This window comes from Lingula anatina, chromosome 1, assembly GCF_051362555.1.
Source record: "Lingula anatina isolate TDL-2025a chromosome 1, LinAna3.0, whole genome shotgun sequence".
Classification (NCBI taxonomy): domain Eukaryota; kingdom Metazoa; phylum Brachiopoda; class Lingulata; order Lingulida; family Lingulidae; genus Lingula; species Lingula anatina.
In genome coordinates, this window is record NC_141767.1 from 39881623 (window position 1) to 39901410 (window position 19788).

Genomic DNA, 19788 nt, shown 5'->3' on the forward strand with positions numbered 1-19788 from the left:
CAGAAAAGTTTCAAATATTTTGAGATAATTTTTTTCTGGGAATTTTCGACAATCACAGGGCAATTTCCTGTTCTCATGGTCGATATTCTAATTCAAACATGAACTTCATAACAATTTTTATTCTATCGCTTGCTGTGTGTATAACACATAATGAAGTGCAATTATATTTATTTAGTATACTTACAGGTTTTGTTAATATAGGCAAAAAAAATCCTAAAGTACACTTTCGCTCCGCAGTTTTGTTTCCATTTTGCCTTCCCAGCATGCTAGTCTTCGCGCAAGCGCAATCATCAAAGTCGAGCGATGGCGACTTCCGAACACAAGCCGATAAGAGGAATTCTAAAGAATTCCACGAGTTTTGACAAAACTGAACACAGTGGGTGAGTTCAAAATGTTTGTACGCGACATTTGTAATAATTGTTGTATCTTGCAAACCATTATTTTGTGCGACATGACACAGAGCTGAGTAAAAACGCACTTCAAATTGCGCCCCACTTGGTTCTGTTTAGTGACAAGATTGAACATAGAAGTGGGACACTAAATTGTTCACTAAATACTTGACCTTGAAACCACTTAGTCTTTTAAAGCAGCCTGGGTTGATTTTCTACTTACTTACACTTTGGAAGGTTCTTGATTTTGGATGCAGGGTGTTCTTCGTCCGATTTTCGGCAAAGAAACCATAATCTAGATGGTAAAGTTTATGATAACTTTGCAGTGTTACCGAAGACGAAGTTGCAGACGACGATAACTTCAAAGTTTGGTTTTTCAGTCTACCAAATACGTTTTCTGTTGTTTTGCATACTACGTTTATATAGTCTTTTAGAGAGGGCGAGGGCCTTTCAAGTCTGTTATTGCATATGTACTGTTAGGGTAGCAAAAGCATTACTAGTAACTGCATTAGTCTAGGATTATTGGCAGTCTGTGCAAGTAATCACATTGATCTGTCAGCTGTTTCTGTATATGTTGTGGTTTGTGTTACAGTGTATGAACAAAGTTGCTTCTGCTACTTTGCTCACCTGTCACTTTGATTTGTAGGTTGAATTTAATAAATGCCATTAAAAGATAATAAAAACCAATATTTTTTTTAATGATAAGGTAGAAAAAGCATCAAGATCACTCAAGCATTCTTTAACTCACCTAAAAAAAGTGGCCCCATATTACATATACAAGTGATTATAGTTTGACAGCTTGTGATTCACACATGAAGCCAGCACTTTATTCCAGGCATTAGAGATTCACAACAGTACCATAACATTAAGAATATTAGCTAGTAAGTCAATTCCTTCTTGATAATCTAGGCTAGCTCTACATCTGTAGATCCTTACAATATTTTTATCACAATTAGATTTCTCTGCAAAATGAGATCACATTGATGTTTTACATGGATATATGACTTGCCATACCGATGGACCACGTAACCCACTTACTTGTTCATCAATCCAATAATATTGGTTTGGTGACTAGCTTTCTGTTTTCCAAGCTGTCATTAGATACATGTAGGGTCCACATTTTTTAGAAAAAGAACCCCCCTTTTGAAATTGCTGGCTACGTACCGGAGTTTTTTAATGCGTCAGTCAGTCCATATGTAGGTAATTGCCAAACTTGGCTGCTTACTATTTCCTGAGACCAACCTGATCATTGAAAAATGTTGAAATTAAACTATTATAGTGGATTGATTCTTTATGACATTTTATCACAGACAGATTTTCAATTTTACAAAATGTAAAATGTAGGGTGATAATGTATGTACAAACATAACATGTCAGTGGGTACAATAGAAAGTAACACATGTTGTATCTGTCTGCGGTGAGTATAACTCTTACGTCATTGGTTAAGATGTATTCTATCAGTGAAATCAACCATCCGTTTTTCATTGCACATTACGTGGGTCATTTGTTATACACCTGTCTTTCTCTACCTGATATAATTGATTTCTTTTTTCATTACCGCAATGCGATAGGGGTTTTATTGGCTAGTATTGGTTTTGTTTAAAAGTGTTGGTCTTTTGTTCCCATTCTGTCTGGGTCAGCGAGTAACTTCAGCTCCTTTTCCCCAAATTCTTTATGCCTACACTCTCTACCAGAAGTCTTTATAAGCTTTAGAGGAGAGATTTCACTTCAAAGCAAATAGAACATTTTGGTTAGCATATTGCATGTCACCATGGGGTTACCAGCCTCTTTGAAGCCAGTTTGCCTTCACTCTCCATTAAAAATAAATGTTATTTACTTTTTTATGGTGGGGTCACTGTTGTTGAATATATGCGATAATTTTGCTCCCCACGCTTTGTTTACCTGGCTGCATGCATATTTGAGAAATACGCTTGGGATTATTATTAATCTGAGTTTTGTATTCAATTCATTTTGAAACCCAGCGTGAGAAATTCCTTTTTCTTGGTCTTCCTAAAGGTTACCTTGGGATTTACCTGTTATACTCCCTGTGTAAACAAAAGAATGAAAAACTGAAAGACTAGACCTTTTTTTATCACTTTGCTCATTGTTGACAAATAAGGATATGATGTTATGCACATAATATAAGTTTAGAAAAGGCCTTTTATTCTTTTTTTATAAAAAGATGAATGGATTTTTTCCAGCTTATCAGAAAATCTATCCCAAATGCATGATTTGTTGAATCCAAGATAATATCGAAAGGTTAAGACTAACATTGTGTCGGTGAAATCAGAATTTAACGTAGATATTTGTTCGTGGTTCAGACATCATTCAGGATGGTATTGATTTTGTGCTTTTCTTTATGGTGGTGACTTCTGAAATGCTATCAATATTTGTATGGTGTATTTGACTCTGTGTTTACTGCTGCAGTCTCTGAAACCCACCCTTCAGTTTAGTAAGACCCTTTTGTTAAGAAAAAAGAGTTTATACTTAATCAAAATAATCAATTATATGGCCTTTCAAATTATTGGAAATGTGACTTTACTCTCTTTAAGGCAGCCTTCATTGTTAAGTGAAACACTTGTTATGCTTATATAATCAGTCCATTTGGAAATTTGAATTGTTCAGATTTCACTGTTACAGTTATTGTGATCGACTTTGCACCCTATAATTCACTGCTTAATGCACTGCCTGCAATTACATTGGAGAGTTTCAATTCTACATTTGATTTTTATGATTATATTTTTTTGACTTCACTGATGGAGAAAAGGTTTTTATTGGTCTCAAGCAAATATGTTTTCTGTTCTCTGTTTTTATGCAATGCATGATGTATCGCTTTAAGTCATTTGTGTAAATTGACCAAGGAACTCCGTGAATTGATGTAAATAAGAATAAAAAGTCTTTGGAAACTAGATATGTTTCCAGTAATGATCTTTCTTAATGGCTATCTTTTATCAGGCTGGTACTGGACCTGTATAAGTTTTTTTTTCACATAAGGGTAGTTTCCTAGGTTAAGTGACATGCACCTCATGAGTTTTTATGGGTTACTGAGATGATGTGTATGCCTAGTCTGATATTTGGAATATACATGATTATAAACTCAGCTAGATAACTAAAAGCAATTTCATTGAACCATCAATTGAAAGTGGATCATTTCTATGATGAAATGTTAGCTTTCCCAGAACACTAAATGTAGATTGTTAATGGAAGTGATGTTTGTAGAGCTGATTGCTGAGCACAATTCAGTTGGCTTGCAATTTTTTTTTTTTTTTTGTTATCCTCTGCAAACCAATCAAACATGCAGATTGGCTTTTCCTTTCTCTGCATGCATTTTGTTTCAAGAATTAAAATAAAAAGAAATGTTTGCGATATATTTCCATAATTTAAATAGATTGTAGATTTGCCATGAAAATCTGCAAATTTACAAACATTTGGCAACAACTAAAGAAAATAATGAAAAAGACACATAAATGATATATAACAGCTGTTGAGCACTGTTTCAGTTTGGTACTTGTGAATCCTTTGTCTTTGCGCTCAGGGAGCGAGGTAAAATATAAGGTAAAGTGTAAGATGGCTAAAGATTTTCATTAGTTTTATTTTGATTAGATGCATAGTTTTGTTTTTCATTATTGACAATTTCGCCCCAACTGTTTGTAAGTTGGCTAGTAACCCACATGGGTTATTATGACTGCCACATGTCAGCTAGCTGGGTTCAAGTTTTCTTATGATTAGGAATAACTGTCAACACAGAAGAAGACAGTATGGTGTTTGTCAGATTATATATTTTACTTTTATCCAAGTGCAATCTTACAAATGTTACATGTCTTGAAATATGAGAACAATTACACATGCTCCTTAGCCCTAGCGAAACAATTCTAATAATTGCCATTCCCAGTGTTAGCCATCAGCTTCCAGCAGAATAACTGAGTCAGAAGGATCAAAGCTATAAACTTCATTAATTATATCAGAATAATTCAGTTAGATAAATTTAATTGTTTATCAATTTCTTTCAATGTTTAGGTTAATTGAAGTTGTTGAATATTTATAGCATATTGAGTTTGTGATAGATAAATGTAAAGTTCACTAGAATTGCTGTGCACGTGTGTCAATCCTGACATTTTATTGACTTCTACTTGTCTCCAGCTGGTTAGATATATTTTTCTTTTAACCTGATAATATCAGGTTTTTAGTAAAATAAAAAAATTGGATTTCTTTTTGTCTTATACTCCAGGCTTCATTTTTTAGAATATCCAGTTTCATGATTTATTGCACCACTACCATGAAACTTTGAACTTCTTACTTCAGTGTTTGTCTAACACATCCTGCTGCGTCTCATATTTAATGTTTTGAAAACTTTGTTACATTATTCAAATTTCTCTTGATTTCAGAAAAAAAGAAATGACATGGGATGAAATGAATATAGTGGCCACCCATCATCCTGCTGATAAAGACTATGGACACATGAAAATTACTGATCCTCCAACGCCTTATAGCAAATATGAAGAACCAGAGGATGACGAGCTATTAGAACACCAAGACAGTGTGGATCCTATAAGTGAGGATGAAACGGATGCATTAGATGCAAATAAATTAGCAAAAAGGTGAGTGAACTCTCTATGACCATAACTTGAGAATGCATCTATTCCATTTACCTTCCAAGATGTATGCAGCTTTACATATTAAATAATGCACTGCTCATGAGCCTGATACATAATAGCCACAGTGTATATCAAGCTAGAAGGTACTTGTAGCAGCTAGTGCATTATTTGTCAAACATACAAAGAGAAATCTTATTTTTTCCACCCAAACCCATTAATTATGAATGGAATACTTTGATATCAGTGATATCAGCCCCACATGTAAGTGTGAAATAATACTATGTCACCCAAGAGATATATATGCCAGAACACCGTGAGCTTCATGATCACAAAGGGTAGCAGTGTATTATTTTCCATACATGCCAAGAAAAAGGACTCGCATTTCACTGAGAGAAAAAGCCCCTGAAACAGAATAAAGCGTATATCGCCATGGTCACATAACATCACTAGGTATGTATAAATACCAAACATAAGTGGAAAGGGAGCTTTCAGACAGATTATCAATTGATATTCTATGTTTTGTGAAACACTTGTCTCCAAAACAAAGATGAAGGTTGCACTCAACAGAATTTTTTACTAGCAGTATTTTCCATTGATCTCAACATATGTAGTATACAAAGACCTTGACACTTGGCCAAAAAAGATGGAAGTATCATAACCATCATCTGCAGAAAGAAAAATGTATATATCTAGAAATGTGAAATATGAATGTCAGGTACCTTCAAAGACAGGAAGCTAAATATCTAGCAATTTTGGGAAAGATAAATGCTGTATTACTTATGTGGCTTGTTTGCAAAATAAACTTGGTTCTATAAAATGAAATAATGTTTTGAGTACTTTCTTTAGGCTTTTGGCTAAAGAGGACAATGAATTTTGTACAGACCAAACACAACTTAAAAATCAATCCAAGTGCTTTTGGGCAGTGTTTTAAATAATTAGAAAAGGTCACATTGTCATAAGGTTTTAAAGTATTGAGGGAGCAATCTAAATTCATTGACAGTCATGTTATATATAACATACATACCCCAGGCTTAATACCCATGATAAATAATAGGGATTGAGGGGGACAACGGATGATTATTTTAATCGTTTTCCAATCAAAGTTAGTCTTTTGTGAGAACAGACAGAGATGCTGAGGCATCAACTTATAGAACAAACTTGTGTACCTAATCAGGACCAACAGATTGTACATATGTTCCTACATGCAGATATTAGACGTCCAATAACAAGTACTGTAAATCTGATATTGGACACAAGCCATTGGAATCAGTATGTCTGAAATAACATGCTTGTCATAATTCTGCGACCTCGTTTGACCTGTAAACAAGTGTATGTACAGGTATTTGGGACAAGTTGCTGTGTGCAGTGTTTTGATTTACCTGTAAGTCTCTACCTGTAGATAGTACCAAGGATAGTCTTCTGGAAAGATAAACAATCAGGCTGAGTTTTGGAACATTTCACTCGTGTGAAGAATCCTTTTTATGGATCATTTTTAATTTTGAGCAAATTCTCTCTCTGTTTAATGTATATACTAGTAGTTGAATCAGTGAACTTGGGAGTTTTTCATGATTTATTTGCATGGGGTAAGGATAAAGGCAGTAAAGGTTGTTGAATGCTTTGAAATTGAATCATTTAATCTGCAAAAGACATCTTGTAAAATTATAGGAAGGTCATTGAGATCATGAGCCACAGTTGATATGAAACTCTTTTTAGGGGATAGTTATAAGGTAAAGGAATCTAAAAAGGAGGGTCTTTTTCATTCATGTTGCACAGCTTGTAAGTAACACCAGCCATTTCCATTTTTATTTTGTGTTTATCCTTTCAAACTGAATCATTGCTCTACAATACTGAAGTGAGAGGTAATGATATCAAAGATCGAATTGATATGTAAAGAAGTCAACCGTTACAGCACACCAGGGGAGTGAGGGGGGGGGGGGGGGGCAAAAACAACATTCCTGATGTCTACACTATCATCTTCTGCTCATATTATAAAGGCTAGTGCATGCAGTGCATGAATGACTAGTTTCATGAAGCACAGTGACAGTATATTGATACAATATTCTAGAAAATTGCTTCATAAAGGTTATCTTCAGTGTGTGCAATTGTACTTGGTACTAGGGTGATTTCGTGCATGTCATTTCTTATAAGTGGCAGTTTTTATGACAGCTTACATCTCAGTTTGTTGATTGAAGGCATTATTTATAGTTTTAGGATATGGATTGATGTGTACTACGTATGATAATGAATCAATGTTTCAGTGGGAAAAATGATCAATTTTTCAGTTGCATTTTATCATTTACAAGTACATATATTTCTGTGTACCATTTGTGGTGCTATTGTCTGTGTTTAAGGTAGCCTGCTTTTCTTCTACCACTCAAACAGTGGAAATTAAATGTTCTTATTTTAAGAATTTATGAAATTAAGAAATGCAGATCCTGTGAAATTCACAATTCTTCCCATTGAAAAGTCATTACCCTAGATTTTAACCATCAAGATGAAAAGAGAATCAATAACCTTGCGCGCGTTATACGTCACAGGTCTTGCGTAACTACCCACGTGCTACGATTTTTCCCTTGGGGGGGCAGCAAGCGGCCATTTTGTACAGGAGCAGTGCATAGATGGGTGAAAACGATACGTTGTTTTTAACCAAAAACGATGTCCCCAGGGCGAAACTGCCAACACCAAAAGTAAAGGAGCATACCAACGTTGTTTTGAAACGATGTGGTAAGCCTGTCAGTGGCGAGTTGGGGAGAATAGAGCAGCACTGATTGCAAGGTACTGTATACACGTGAACCGGCAAAGTTAATGATAATTTCATGTTGCAAAAGCATAATTAAATCAGTAAGTTATTTTCCTAAGGATATTATTTGAATAGCAGATACATAAATCAAACTAACAACAATAAAAAATTTTGATGACATTGAAAATCAAAACCTGCGGTGCACGATAGGTTGAGGAGGACACTGCCACCGCAAGTAATGCATGAATTTTGTTACACAACACCATATGCTTGTGTCATTGTTAACTCTGTGGTATTATTACTCAATTTATTGCTCAAATTAATACCTGATACTATTTCTCAGGCTACCAAGTACAGTACAAATCAACTTATTTTGTGGCAATTGACCTACATGTTCCATCCTGTGTGCAGGTTGTTTATTATTATTATCATTATTATTTTTTCAAGCACATTTTGATAAAGTGGCTATGCTTTAACAAGAGAAATTTATGCTGTTTAAAAGATTAAATTATCAGTAGTATGTACAATTAAAGCTATTAATTTGATTATGCATATTTGATTTTCAATTATCTTGATTATGATATGAGGTTTCTGCATTTTTCTCTTGCCCTCAAATCAATATCTAACAAGTAAATTGATAGTGCTTTATTACAATTTTTGCTTTATACTTTCAGATGTAAAAACTGTGTAGCAGTTAGTAAAGCTATAGAGATTGATGTGAGCATAGATCAGGGGAAATGGTATTAGAGAAACTAGGAGGACAAGACATAGATAATGTACTAGTAGATCCATCATCACAGCAAGGATAGATGGTGTGATCTTGTCCCTGAAGCTATGCCACAAGTTCTCAAACTGGTTGAGTCCTTACTAAGACAAGCTGCTGCGGTGTGAATCGTTGTACATTCAGGTTATACATGGCAGATTTATGACAAAAGAGACCTTCACAATATACATGTACTTCAAAGAAGTTATTCTTGCATCTATGCCTCATCAAAAGTACACAGTTACAGTGACTAGAACATTGTCTGCAAATAGTGAGGCAGTGAAGGCTGCAAGGTGCCATTGTTTTTCAGTATTAAGACTGACAGTATCTGTTTTTTATTTATTTATTTTCATTTTTCATTTTTAATGGGAGGAAGACTCACTTTGTTCTTTCTATGCCCATTCAGTTAAGGGTTGGTGGCAATATATGGTAAATCTGTCATGCCTGTATGTAGAATTTCTCTGGCTCAAATTTCTACATTTATTGGGTGCATTATGAAGTTTCCTGACTGATTAATGAGGTTACTTGCAGAAATATCTTGCTTACACACATTTTGTGATATTTTTACTACTTTATACATATGATTATTCACATCTTATCAGTGGTGTGTGAAAGGTACTTGGTATTTGCATTTTAGAACTGTAGGTCTGTGTACCAGCAGGGTTATATTTCATATATCTGCGAATGTTTCTAAAAATATGCTTCATGTTTGATAATTATTTGGTTTGAAATAAATAAATAACCCAAATAAAATCAATTCATTTTATATTTCACATAATTTGTTTTTATTATTCTTCTAAGCATTTAATCATAACATCTCCCATCATTATACTGTTATTGTGTAATAACATTGAAAGTTTCCAAGTTTTTATTAACAGGTTGATGCTAACGTACGCGTATTACAAATGAACATAAGCATTAAAGCATGTTGCCTTACTCAAATGTATCAAACGTACCACTGGCATAATACCGGTAAAGATACAGGTAAAGATGACAGCATTGATAACTGAGTTTACAGCGCTTTTATAGTGCAGCTTGGCTAGTGTCAGATTGTTATCTGATAAAGTTTGCTACTAATACCTGGGAACAAAAGGTCTGGCACTTGACAATCAAGTTGATAAAATCACAAAACGGCTGTAGAAAACAGAGCATACCTGCCCAACATTGATTTGTTCAGATTCTTGACTAAGGGGTGCGTTACTGGTGTCAAGGGCCAAGACTTGAACTTAGGGGTTTGGCATGTCACTGGACATTCCCCTCGATCTCTGTCCAAATCTAATAAAGCCTCAGTTGCTTGTAAAACTTTCGCCAAATTTCCAGTATCTACAGGTTGTGTTGTTTAATGCTTGGGTTCTCTTCTTTGGCGGCGGTTAATTGGGGACACCTGTGCGGCCTGTCAACGCACCTAGATTCACTTTTGCCGGTGCCACATTTTCAATTGCCGTAAATATCAAATTCATGAATAGAATGAGGAAAAATTACAGTTATGAAAAAATGTTTGGAAGTACCTGTCACCTTCGCCACAGTAACCATATGGGCTGTGATGCCCCCCCACCACAGGCGACACCTTGCGGAGCAAGCGTGCGTAATCCAGGGTGCAACTGAAAATAACCTTGTCGCGCGACCTTATACTAGTCTAGATATTGTTCATTTCTTTCAAAGTGGTAATTGCCACAGCAAAGCATACTTTCTCTGTATTATAATGTAAAACTATTCAAACCAAGCCACAAATATTTTGGATGTTTTTAGGTTTCATGTAACCTTATTCAAAACCCAGTGCTTCAGTATCTAGCACTTAGGCTTGCTTGCTGCAACAATTTATCTTTAAGTTGCTTTCATCATGGAATAGTTTATCTCTTGCATTTTGTCCATCATTGGTACCAGTACCATTATAAGGTCTGATAAACATTTCGCCAATATATTGGACTTGAATTAAATGCTGGATGAACTCTAAAGAATAAAAAGTAGACTAGATAACAAAGGGCAGAATACATTAATATTTAATGTAGTTTGCTGTTAGGGGTAGTTTTTGTAGCAGCATGCCATTTTAGCTTTGGTTACTTCAATTCTGAGTATTGATTGTTTCCAGTTCTTTGCACGGTGCAGGAAGAGGTTAAATAGACAGTCTAATGGAAATGAGTGATGGTAACTGTCGTTTGAATAGTTTTGGCACTGACTTGGATTGGATGCTCATCTGAAATCAAGTTCAAGGAAAATCATAAAATATATGCAATGCCACGTAGATAACACTTTTATTTATTTGTATTTTGTAGAAACTCTTGTTATAGAATTTAGTGTAGAAATTTGTGTGGTTACTTTTCAGTGACTTGATACTTGATGTTGAAAAGGGTTCTGTAATGTTTTTAACTTTTTCAAAAATTGTTTGAATGTCCTGGATAAAAGGTCCAATATTTTATAGTATGCACAAAGGGAAATGATTTTAACTTTGAAGAGGTCCCCTTAATAAAATGTACAGTGGTCTACTGATTTGTAACACTTCAACAGGAGTGTGATTGTTACTTGAATGTTTGAGAAAAAAACTAGTATGTGATTGTTTCCTTTGTACCTTTACAAATTATTATTTAAAATGCTTTTACTCATACATACATGCATTAGAGCTGTGTTCATTAGGGATCAATCATTGTAGGTCTGTTTGCTTTGGGTATTGAAAAACACAAAGACCAACGCATTTCTTGCAAATTTGATCTGTCTGTCTAGAATGGCAATCCTCCTATGGAAAAAAAATCAGCTATTGTACCACATAATTAGACTGAAGACTATTCTTTTTTGAAATTGTGTGAAAGGTCAATTGGAAAACAGGGGAGTGGGACGAAAAGTGATCCCGCCAATGACGCCTGATAACAATGGTGCTAATTGGGAGACTAATCAATGAACTGAATACTGCATGAATGTGCATCACTTGAGTGTTTACTTAAGGAACAATAATGTTAATGACTTTTGACTGTTGCATTATTACAAATTGTCTGGGGGGGGTGTTCAATAAATGAAGTACATCAAGACATTGAAGTGTTGACTGTGTTTTGTGTGTATGTATGTTAAAGGGGGGGGGGGGGCACTCTGATATTTAATTTGTTCTTGATGGATTGTATCATATAAATTTAAAGTTATTGGGTGAATCCTATTTATGAATTTTTCATGCTTCTGTAGCCACAAGAAAGTTGGTTTAATCTTCAGTACATAAAAAGTGAACTTCACTCTTTTAGTTGCTCATAAATTGTCCTCAGCAAAAACTGTGTTATGCTCAACTCTTGCCAGTTAGATCTATACTGACAGTTGTTGTCTATTTCAGATTAGAGCATAATTCAAAACCAAAATTTATGAAGAAAGCAGCAGAAGAAGATGATGATGAAGATGATCTAGATGATCTATCAGAATCAGGGAAAGGTAACTAAAGATAAAATAAACCTAGGGTAGATTAAAAATAATTTTTACCTTTAAAGATACATTTCTTCAATTTCAATCTTCATCAAAATTGTGTGATAGTATTGCCTTAGGTATGTTTAATTTAAGGTTTCATACTTTTGAAAAGTAGGCCATTTTTAAGTTAATGTGCTTTGAAATATAATAGTCCAATATCCGAATTCAATTCTCCCTGTGTTACTTGCACTGGAAATCTTGATGCATAATCGTTAGACACTACTGTCCATCTCCTTTGCATAAACCAATCATGACAGCATTTTTCTCCAAATACACTTCTTTTAAAAAGTAATATATTTCTTTTGCTCCAGAAAAAAGAAAACAATTTGAACAGAAGAGAAAATTACACTACAATGAATTTTATGCTGTTAAACTAGCGAAGCAGTTAATGGAGGAGGAGGATGAGGAGGAAGAGGACGAAGAAGAAGAAGAGAAGAAAAATGGACAATGACAATCTCTGAAGGAGTAGACTGACAGTGACAGTTATCTTCTGTATTACTTTTAACAGTTGGCGGACCCCAGTTCATACTGCTGTTCATGAATTCCGGCCAGAACATCAGGAAGAAAGAGCCATTGAGTTCTTACCATCAAAACAACACAAAAAAGTTTAAAATGCCCTGGGCTTTAAAAGGAAATTGCATTCTTCTAAGATAAAATGGCCATTCCCAAAGTAGGAAGGACTTAAAGAAGGGCAGTGAATGGTGCTGGATCTTCCACAATAGTGCAGTTGATAAGAGTTATTTTAATGGCAAAGTCAGCTGTAGAGCATTGATAGTCTGATGGAAAGTGATTGTTCAGTGTTGCTTAATTTATCTTGCAAATGTTGTATTTCGATCAATTTTTTTCTTCTCTTTTAGATTCCCATTTGTGTAAGCAGGGTGTTGTGACTGTAGATCCAGGTTAGACCCTTTCCTCTTCTACATTTTCATGTGTACTCAGCATGCTTCTAATAAATGCTTACTGAGATCCTATTATTATTGAAAAAGCAGCTAGTCTGGAGTTCAGTCAGCTGTTGATGTTGAATGGAAAAGCAAAGGCCAATTTTCCTTTGAGATCCATCATGTTTTTTTTTTTTTCTTTAATATCATCAAGCATTGTAAGTGACAGAGAAGAGGGTTCAAGCAAAAGTGACGGCTCCACAGTAAGCTTAATGTATTGGTTTGGTTTGGGTCTGGAAGAAACACCCATAAAGAAAGAGGGTAGAAAAGAAAAAAGAAATTGGAAATCATGTGGTTGCAACCAAACTTTTTTAGAGTAAGCAGTCATGGAGATAGTGAATGGTGGTTGAATCTGAAGACTATTTTAATGTATATGGTGCATGCTGTTGCCATTGTTTTGTGTGTGGGCTCTTAAAGAGGGTGACTTATACGTTTCAGATGTCATGTTCTGGTATTAGCAGAACTTCTGCTCTTTACACCTGCTGTTACCAGTAGAACAGCCATACTTGGACATCTGTATGCATGCTCTTGGTCATTGGGTTTACAGTTACAACTGAAGTGTGCAGTTCATAGTGATTTTCCTGTAGATTGTTACCACAGTAGAGGCATAATAGCAGCCATAAATGCATCTCTATGTATGCACCTTGCATGATGAAGGCATACATATAAATGCATCTCCTTTGTAGCTTCTGGTACTGACAAAATGATATATCTGTACAAATATGGGAGCTTACAAGTCGATTATCAGGTTATCTTTGATGACTGAAAGAATCTTTCAGCTGTGTTGGACAAACAGTGGAGTTAAGCTAGACTATTCTATAGGACGTCACATTAATATACCAGCAGAAATATATTAAAAGCTTGGAGTTTGTCTATGTTATTGATCAGCTTTGTCCCTTGCTGCTGGTTATTTCATTGGCCTGCTATGGTTTTTGCATATTGACTAATGCAAGATATTATGTATTATGATTGCCTATATGTTGTTAACACTAAGAGAGAAACTAGTTCACTATTTGCCAAAAGGATTTTGCTTTTTAATTTTCTCTTTTTTTCTGTGTGTTATGGAAGACTGGCATTTCTTTACTTGGCAACCATTCCCTGCATATCCTTTCTCAGTTTTAGCCATTTAAGTATTATACTTGGCAAAGGGCTTGCCTTGTGTTTGCTGTAAAATGTCTTATTTATTTGAGTACACTATGCCGAATGTCACCTGTGCAGTCAATAAGACTGTAACCTGTTGATAAAAAGACCCCTATCTGATTACTGCAGTCAGGTGTTTCCTGTGGGGTAAAAACCGTGGTTGTTTGTTTGGTCTTTGGGTCTTTTATCCTAGACATGTATGAGAGAAAAGTTTTCATCAGTGTGATTTTTTTTTTCCTGTTGGAAGAAAGCAAGTATTCTTATGCAATCCCGTTTCATTAAAAAAAAAAAACAAAGGGGAATGTGCTGCCATATTTTTTCCCCTGCATTTGTCAAAAGAAGATAACTTTGGAAAAGTCTGCTTATAAGAAAAGAAAAAAAATGAACTATTGATTTGAATCTGTGAATGTTCAAAAAGCATGTCTTCTAAAAGAAGAATGTTCTGGTGCAATAATTTTTGTGGGGTTTGAATTCCATCGTAATGCCAGTAAATTTACTGAATTGTTGACAAGTACCGAAACTGTTAAGGACATTAATTAGTTCAGTATTGCTATAGCATTCATAAATTATATCTGCAGTGCAGATTTGTTGCAGTAGTATAGATTTGCCCCTTTGCCAAACAATTGGATGTGTGTCACTGAAGCCAAAACAAGTTGTTTTTATCATTACAATATATGGGTTGTTTACATTAAGGACAAAACTTAATTGTGTATAAATAACGTTGCTTAGATACCAAATGCATATGGAGCACTAACTTTACTTACTACAATATTGATTTTTTTACCCTTCATTATGGTTAGGAAAATGTAATCTATTAAATAATCCATGACTATCAAGTTGGTTGTAATGATGGTCAGAGTTGCTGAGGGGGACTGAAGTTATGTTATTACAATATTGAGAGTTGAGGTACAGTGTACATGTATCAGAAAAGGGATGTGGTAGAGGAACTTAACACCATGGTGCAGATTTATAGATTGGAAGTATTAAGACTATACTAATTGGTTTTTGTTCAATTTTCCTATCTGACACAATCAGAATTCTTTCTTTTTTACCCTTATGACGTGTCAGATTGTTATTTAAGTAATTTACTTCTGAGCATGTTCATTTATTTCTTTTGTTTAATCTGTATAATGCTGTTACTACAGGCTATCTAAAACAGTGAAAGAAAATAAATAGTAAATATGGTTGTGATAAATTGTTTATTCTCTGTATGTCTTGCCATCTGCTGTAAACTGCTTTCTGTAGGAAGGACTGCCAAAACGGAAAATAACTAGAATTTCAGGTCCTCGTAGAGCGCATACTTTAATTCTCATTATAATTGGTTGACTAATTAATTAATTAGTTAATTAATTAATGGACCACCACCAAAATCTATTCATATGTGAAGTTTCAGAATTGTTTATCAGAATCCGCCCACAACCTTTTGAATAATGTTGATAACAGACTGGCATAAACGGTACCAAAAGCGATCTCCTAAGTGGAGGTAATTAAAGATGTTTGCTTAATGTTCTCTTAAAATACACGCATATCTAAATAAAGCTGCTGAAACTACGCATCTTGTACACATTCAACGTTGCACATGGCTAAATATGCTTCAGAAAACGCACGTAATTGCAGAAAAGGCGCATTACCATGTGGAAATGTGTTAACCACAAACACGGAGCCCTCCATTGTGTTAGGAGGGACAACAAACCTGTAGCATTGCCTTTTGTTTTTGAACAAGGGGCTGTAGCCTGTATGACATACCCTTTTCTATCACATATTGATTTTTAACTAGATATTTACATACGTATGTTAAGATACTATGTCTCGATCTAGTTCATGGCACAATTATCTGCTGTAGAAAAATGCACATAATTTATCTGCAGCCCTGGTAGAGGGTAACTGTACAAGAATTTGTAGACAGTTGACAGCTTCGCCTACGGAAATCTACAAGGCACGGCACAGCAATCGATACATGTTCGAAAATATTTGCTTAATGGAACTCAGCTGGCAAAGTTTTTTTAAATTATCAACGTATTGATAATTGTAGGTTATTCTACCGACCTTGTTTATTATAATCATGCATGTTATACCTAGTATATGCTTTCATAATAAATTCATAGTCTAATGCATCTCTCTCTCTCTCTCTCTCTCTCTCTCTCTCTCTCTCTTCATTTGATTCCCTTGGCAGCCAACTCCTCCTTCACGCGGGACAGGTATGTCGGATCAGGATAACCATATCTAAAGGTAAACAATGAAAGTAAACAAAAATTATTTACGGTCTGAACACAGCGGATTTTATCATTGCAAAATAGATAATTCTTTCTGACAGTATGTGGGGCACGGACAATAACACCCAATCGCAAATGATTTACCTTCCTGCATTAAGAGAAGAAGTAAAATAAATTCAAAATTATTCACCTCTGAGGGCCTCCGATGGGGCTGGTCTTTTGATGGATGTCGTTCCACACAACCACCCCCTCTCTCCCCGTGGTCACCGATCTCCCGACTGTGAACAGAAGACGGGCTTCGAATGCCCTCTGCAGCAACCTCAGCACCTCTCGTCCTTCTTTGCTGTCAGGCAAGTACGCCGTCCTGGAAGTCCCTTGGTACCGTGACCCTGGGTCTGGGTGCTCGGACTGAAAGGAAATAAAATTAATTATATATATATATATATATATATATATATATATATATATATATATATATATATATATATATATATATTGGTTAGTGAGCCAAGTTAACCAAGTTAAAAGTCACAGAAAACAAGAGACAGAAAACAAAGACTACCGTACATTATGGTATCCTAGTGTGGTATTGTAAAATGGTTTTCTGTGGCTTTCAGGTTCGTAAACCAATCAAATTGACAACCGAGCGTGAAATAATATAGCCAAATACAAAATATCCGCAGCACCACGGTATAAAGCAATAATATTATCTACCTGTTTCGCTTTTCCTGAAAACACTTTGCACTATACTGACAGGATGTCTAATTTGATATTTATATTAAGTGCCTTTGGTGAACCCATTCTCGAAGACGATTAAGTAAGTAGACCCCATAAAATACATGCATGTGATTCAGAGCTGCATCGACTTTTACCTTTTGCACACCCGAGGGGAAATAATAATCAATGACAATGGTGCCAACCCCCTCGTAACCTTCAAGCGGCCGATGCACGTACGATACAGTCATGGTACCGTCATCTGGCTGGTCACCTGTTTGTTCACCAAGAATGTCACCGCATATGGGACATTTGTTCTTGAGTTGTAAAGATCTTTCTAAACAGTCCTGAAAATTAAACACAAAAATTAATTACATGACCAAGTTTCCTTAAAGTTAATTGTGTAAGATTTTCCCAGCAAAGATTGGTATTTTATAATAACATTTAAGAAGAGGTCATCCTCAACTTGGTTCTTCTGTACTAAGTTTTAAGTCATTAGAGAAACAAAGAACGATATTTAATTGTCCACTTTAGAATTTGGCCAGTAAAACATACCTTACAGAAACTATGCTTGCAACGGTCAAGAGTCGTCTTGTTCTGAAAAGAATCCATACAGATCGGACATGTTTCATCGGTGTCATGAAGCGGTTTACGATCTGGATTGGAGACATCAGGCTGCAGCAGGTGCGTGGTGGATGATACATTTTGTGAAAATTCGTGTCTACCACTTGCTTCACTACCAATGTTGGTCGCGTGCATTTGATAAGAAAGCCCCACGCTTAAGTCATCTTCGTCGCTATCAGATCCTTCTGCATGCTTTTGATCCCAAAGACCCATCTTGTCCCTTTTTTCAAAAGTCATGTCTTGAGGGTTATGCTCAGCATACCTTTTCTTGAAAACTTTTATGAATTCGTGTACAGTTTCTTTTTTAACATCTACAATCCTAACGTCTTTGAGCGAGGTCTTCCCTTTCTGTGTCGTTTCCTCAATAGCATATAGCATTGCCTCTGCGCAGTCGTGTGCGTGGATGCCCTTTCGCCCGCTACCGACCGCTGGCAAAGCAACGCTGCGAGCCCCAACTTCGTCACATTTTTTAAATACTTTTATCAATGTTTTTTCAAGGATAGGAATATGCCGATGTGTTGAAACTGTGCGCTTTGATGGACCAATGGCATGAAGAACATAACTGCACAGCAACTTTCCTCCGCTTGTTTTGACAACCTTGCCTTCTTCAAGCCTGCCGTGTTTTAAAAAATTTTTTTGTGATTCTTGGATAAGTTTTGGACCAGCAGCTGTTGCGATAGCCTTCGACACGCCTTCTTTGTGTGTCAAGTCACAGTCAGTTGTGTTTACAATAACATCGACTTGCTCTTCAGTAATATCACCGGTGCGTATAGTAAGCTCAACGTCGGGATTCAAAGAAGCGGTGAATATCTGTGTGGAAAAACTGTGAGTTGGACAAGGCAGAGATGCCATATTTGATTCAGGAAATGGATGATTTTGAACTCCATATATCCTTAGCATGTCTTCAACCTCCGCTTCGGGCCCAATGATGCACATTTGAGATCGACCGTCTTTCTGAATGGTTTTTGTGAAGACGTTTGGCATATCAGGTAAAGTTACATATTTCACGTCAACCACCTCGTACTTTAAACCCCCTGAAAAGAAAAGTTTCCGGTAAAAGTCGCTAAATTTTTGGAAGGCTTTTTCTGCAACATCTGGATTCGATGCACCTGATTCTATCCTCAGTTGATTTCCCTCTAGACACAGCTTTGCGCCGAATCTTGTTTTAATATCTGTTAACTCGTCTTTATGAAAACGTCGAATGTATTCGAACAGGATAGGATCCACTGTTACGACGCTACTGCAAGTACCAATAGGCTCATGTTTACTGTAGCCACTACCAGTTGCAGCAGATGGAGTTTCATAAGGAGCACTGGCACTTGGAGAGGATGGTAGTTGTTTTTGCTTGTTTGGTTTGTCTGCTAATTGGGAAACAACATTGACATTATGACGAGACCAATTCGGGCCGATGTGCACGTGTCCCACGTCTCGGTTATTGGAAAAGCTCGCTGGTCTTTTATTCCCTTTATTCTTACTCTGAGGGTCATTGTTCGATGTACGTGTAACTGTCGGATCTCTTGCACTGACATGAGTAGCCTTGATGCCCCCAGCAGGTGTAGTATGTGATTTGCCTTTGGAACCACTAGGTTTTCCTGGCCTCAACATTTTGAAACATCTGATTTCAGTAAGACGACTTACGATCAAAATTGTTGACAGCCTGAAATAAGGCAATAAATGAGATCTTTTTTTCCTATTACATGTTATATTCACATATAACGCTCTGTCACGTATCTAAAAATCAACAAAACAAATATTAATCTAGACAGGTCTTACATGTAATTTCAAACTGAGCTCATAACGGTGATATGAGAATTTACCTGTAACTATGCACCACCACCCCACCCCTGTAAAGAAACCTAAATATATTTGTTTAGCAAAACGTGACTACCAGTAAATGTCTTCTTCTATTCGTCCCGTGTCTCTAACAAGTTTAACAGCCGTTTTTTTTTTCGTCGAAAGTCGTGAGCAACAATATCATATCCCCCTGCTCAAAAGACATTTTGGTCAGCAGTCTGTCTCTCTCTTGCTCTACTCTCCCCCTGCAATGTTTTTTCCATGTATTGTTCTTATTGGTGTCTAATATTAACTGACAAAAACCTCAGTACTATCTCAAAGATTTTAAACTAAAAGCAACCATACATTGGCTCACAAACCTACCTGTCTATATGTGGCTGATATAACCTTGATATAACCACTCGAACACAGGGCTTGTTTATTCTGCAATCAATAAACTA

At 35.9% G+C, this 19788-nt stretch overlaps 3 protein-coding genes across 5 annotated transcripts in view; 1 reads left to right on the forward strand and 2 right to left on the reverse strand.

Annotated features, from left to right (window-relative positions):
- The window catches only part of LOC106173087 (deubiquitinating protein VCPIP1), a 32171-nt gene extending 31852 nt beyond the window's left edge, over positions 1-319 (reverse strand). For all 3 annotated transcript variants that reach the window (XR_015333234.1, XR_015333231.1, XM_013554076.2), the window contains exon 1: positions 185-319. The gene's annotated coding sequence lies outside the window, so the exon portion shown is untranslated. The remainder of the gene's footprint in view (positions 1-184) is intronic.
- Positions 243-15198, forward strand: LOC106173090 (protein phosphatase inhibitor 2). The gene is made up of 4 exons (XM_013554078.2): positions 243-380; positions 4775-4987; positions 11798-11892; positions 12237-15198. Exons 1-4 carry the CDS (start codon positions 304-306, stop codon positions 12374-12376), a joined length of 525 nt encoding a protein of 174 aa, XP_013409532.2. The 5' UTR covers positions 243-303; the 3' UTR covers positions 12377-15198.
- Positions 14672-19767, reverse strand: LOC106173088 (uncharacterized). Its single transcript, XM_087006725.1, has 5 exons — positions 19712-19767; positions 17486-19211; positions 17089-17277; positions 16407-16624; positions 14672-16226 (listed from the first exon to the last, which is right to left on the reverse strand). Exons 2-5 carry the CDS (start codon positions 19157-19159, stop codon positions 16157-16159), a joined length of 2151 nt encoding a protein of 716 aa, XP_086862851.1. The 5' UTR covers positions 19160-19211; positions 19712-19767; the 3' UTR covers positions 14672-16156.
- Positions 19768-19788: the final 21 nt, after the last annotated feature.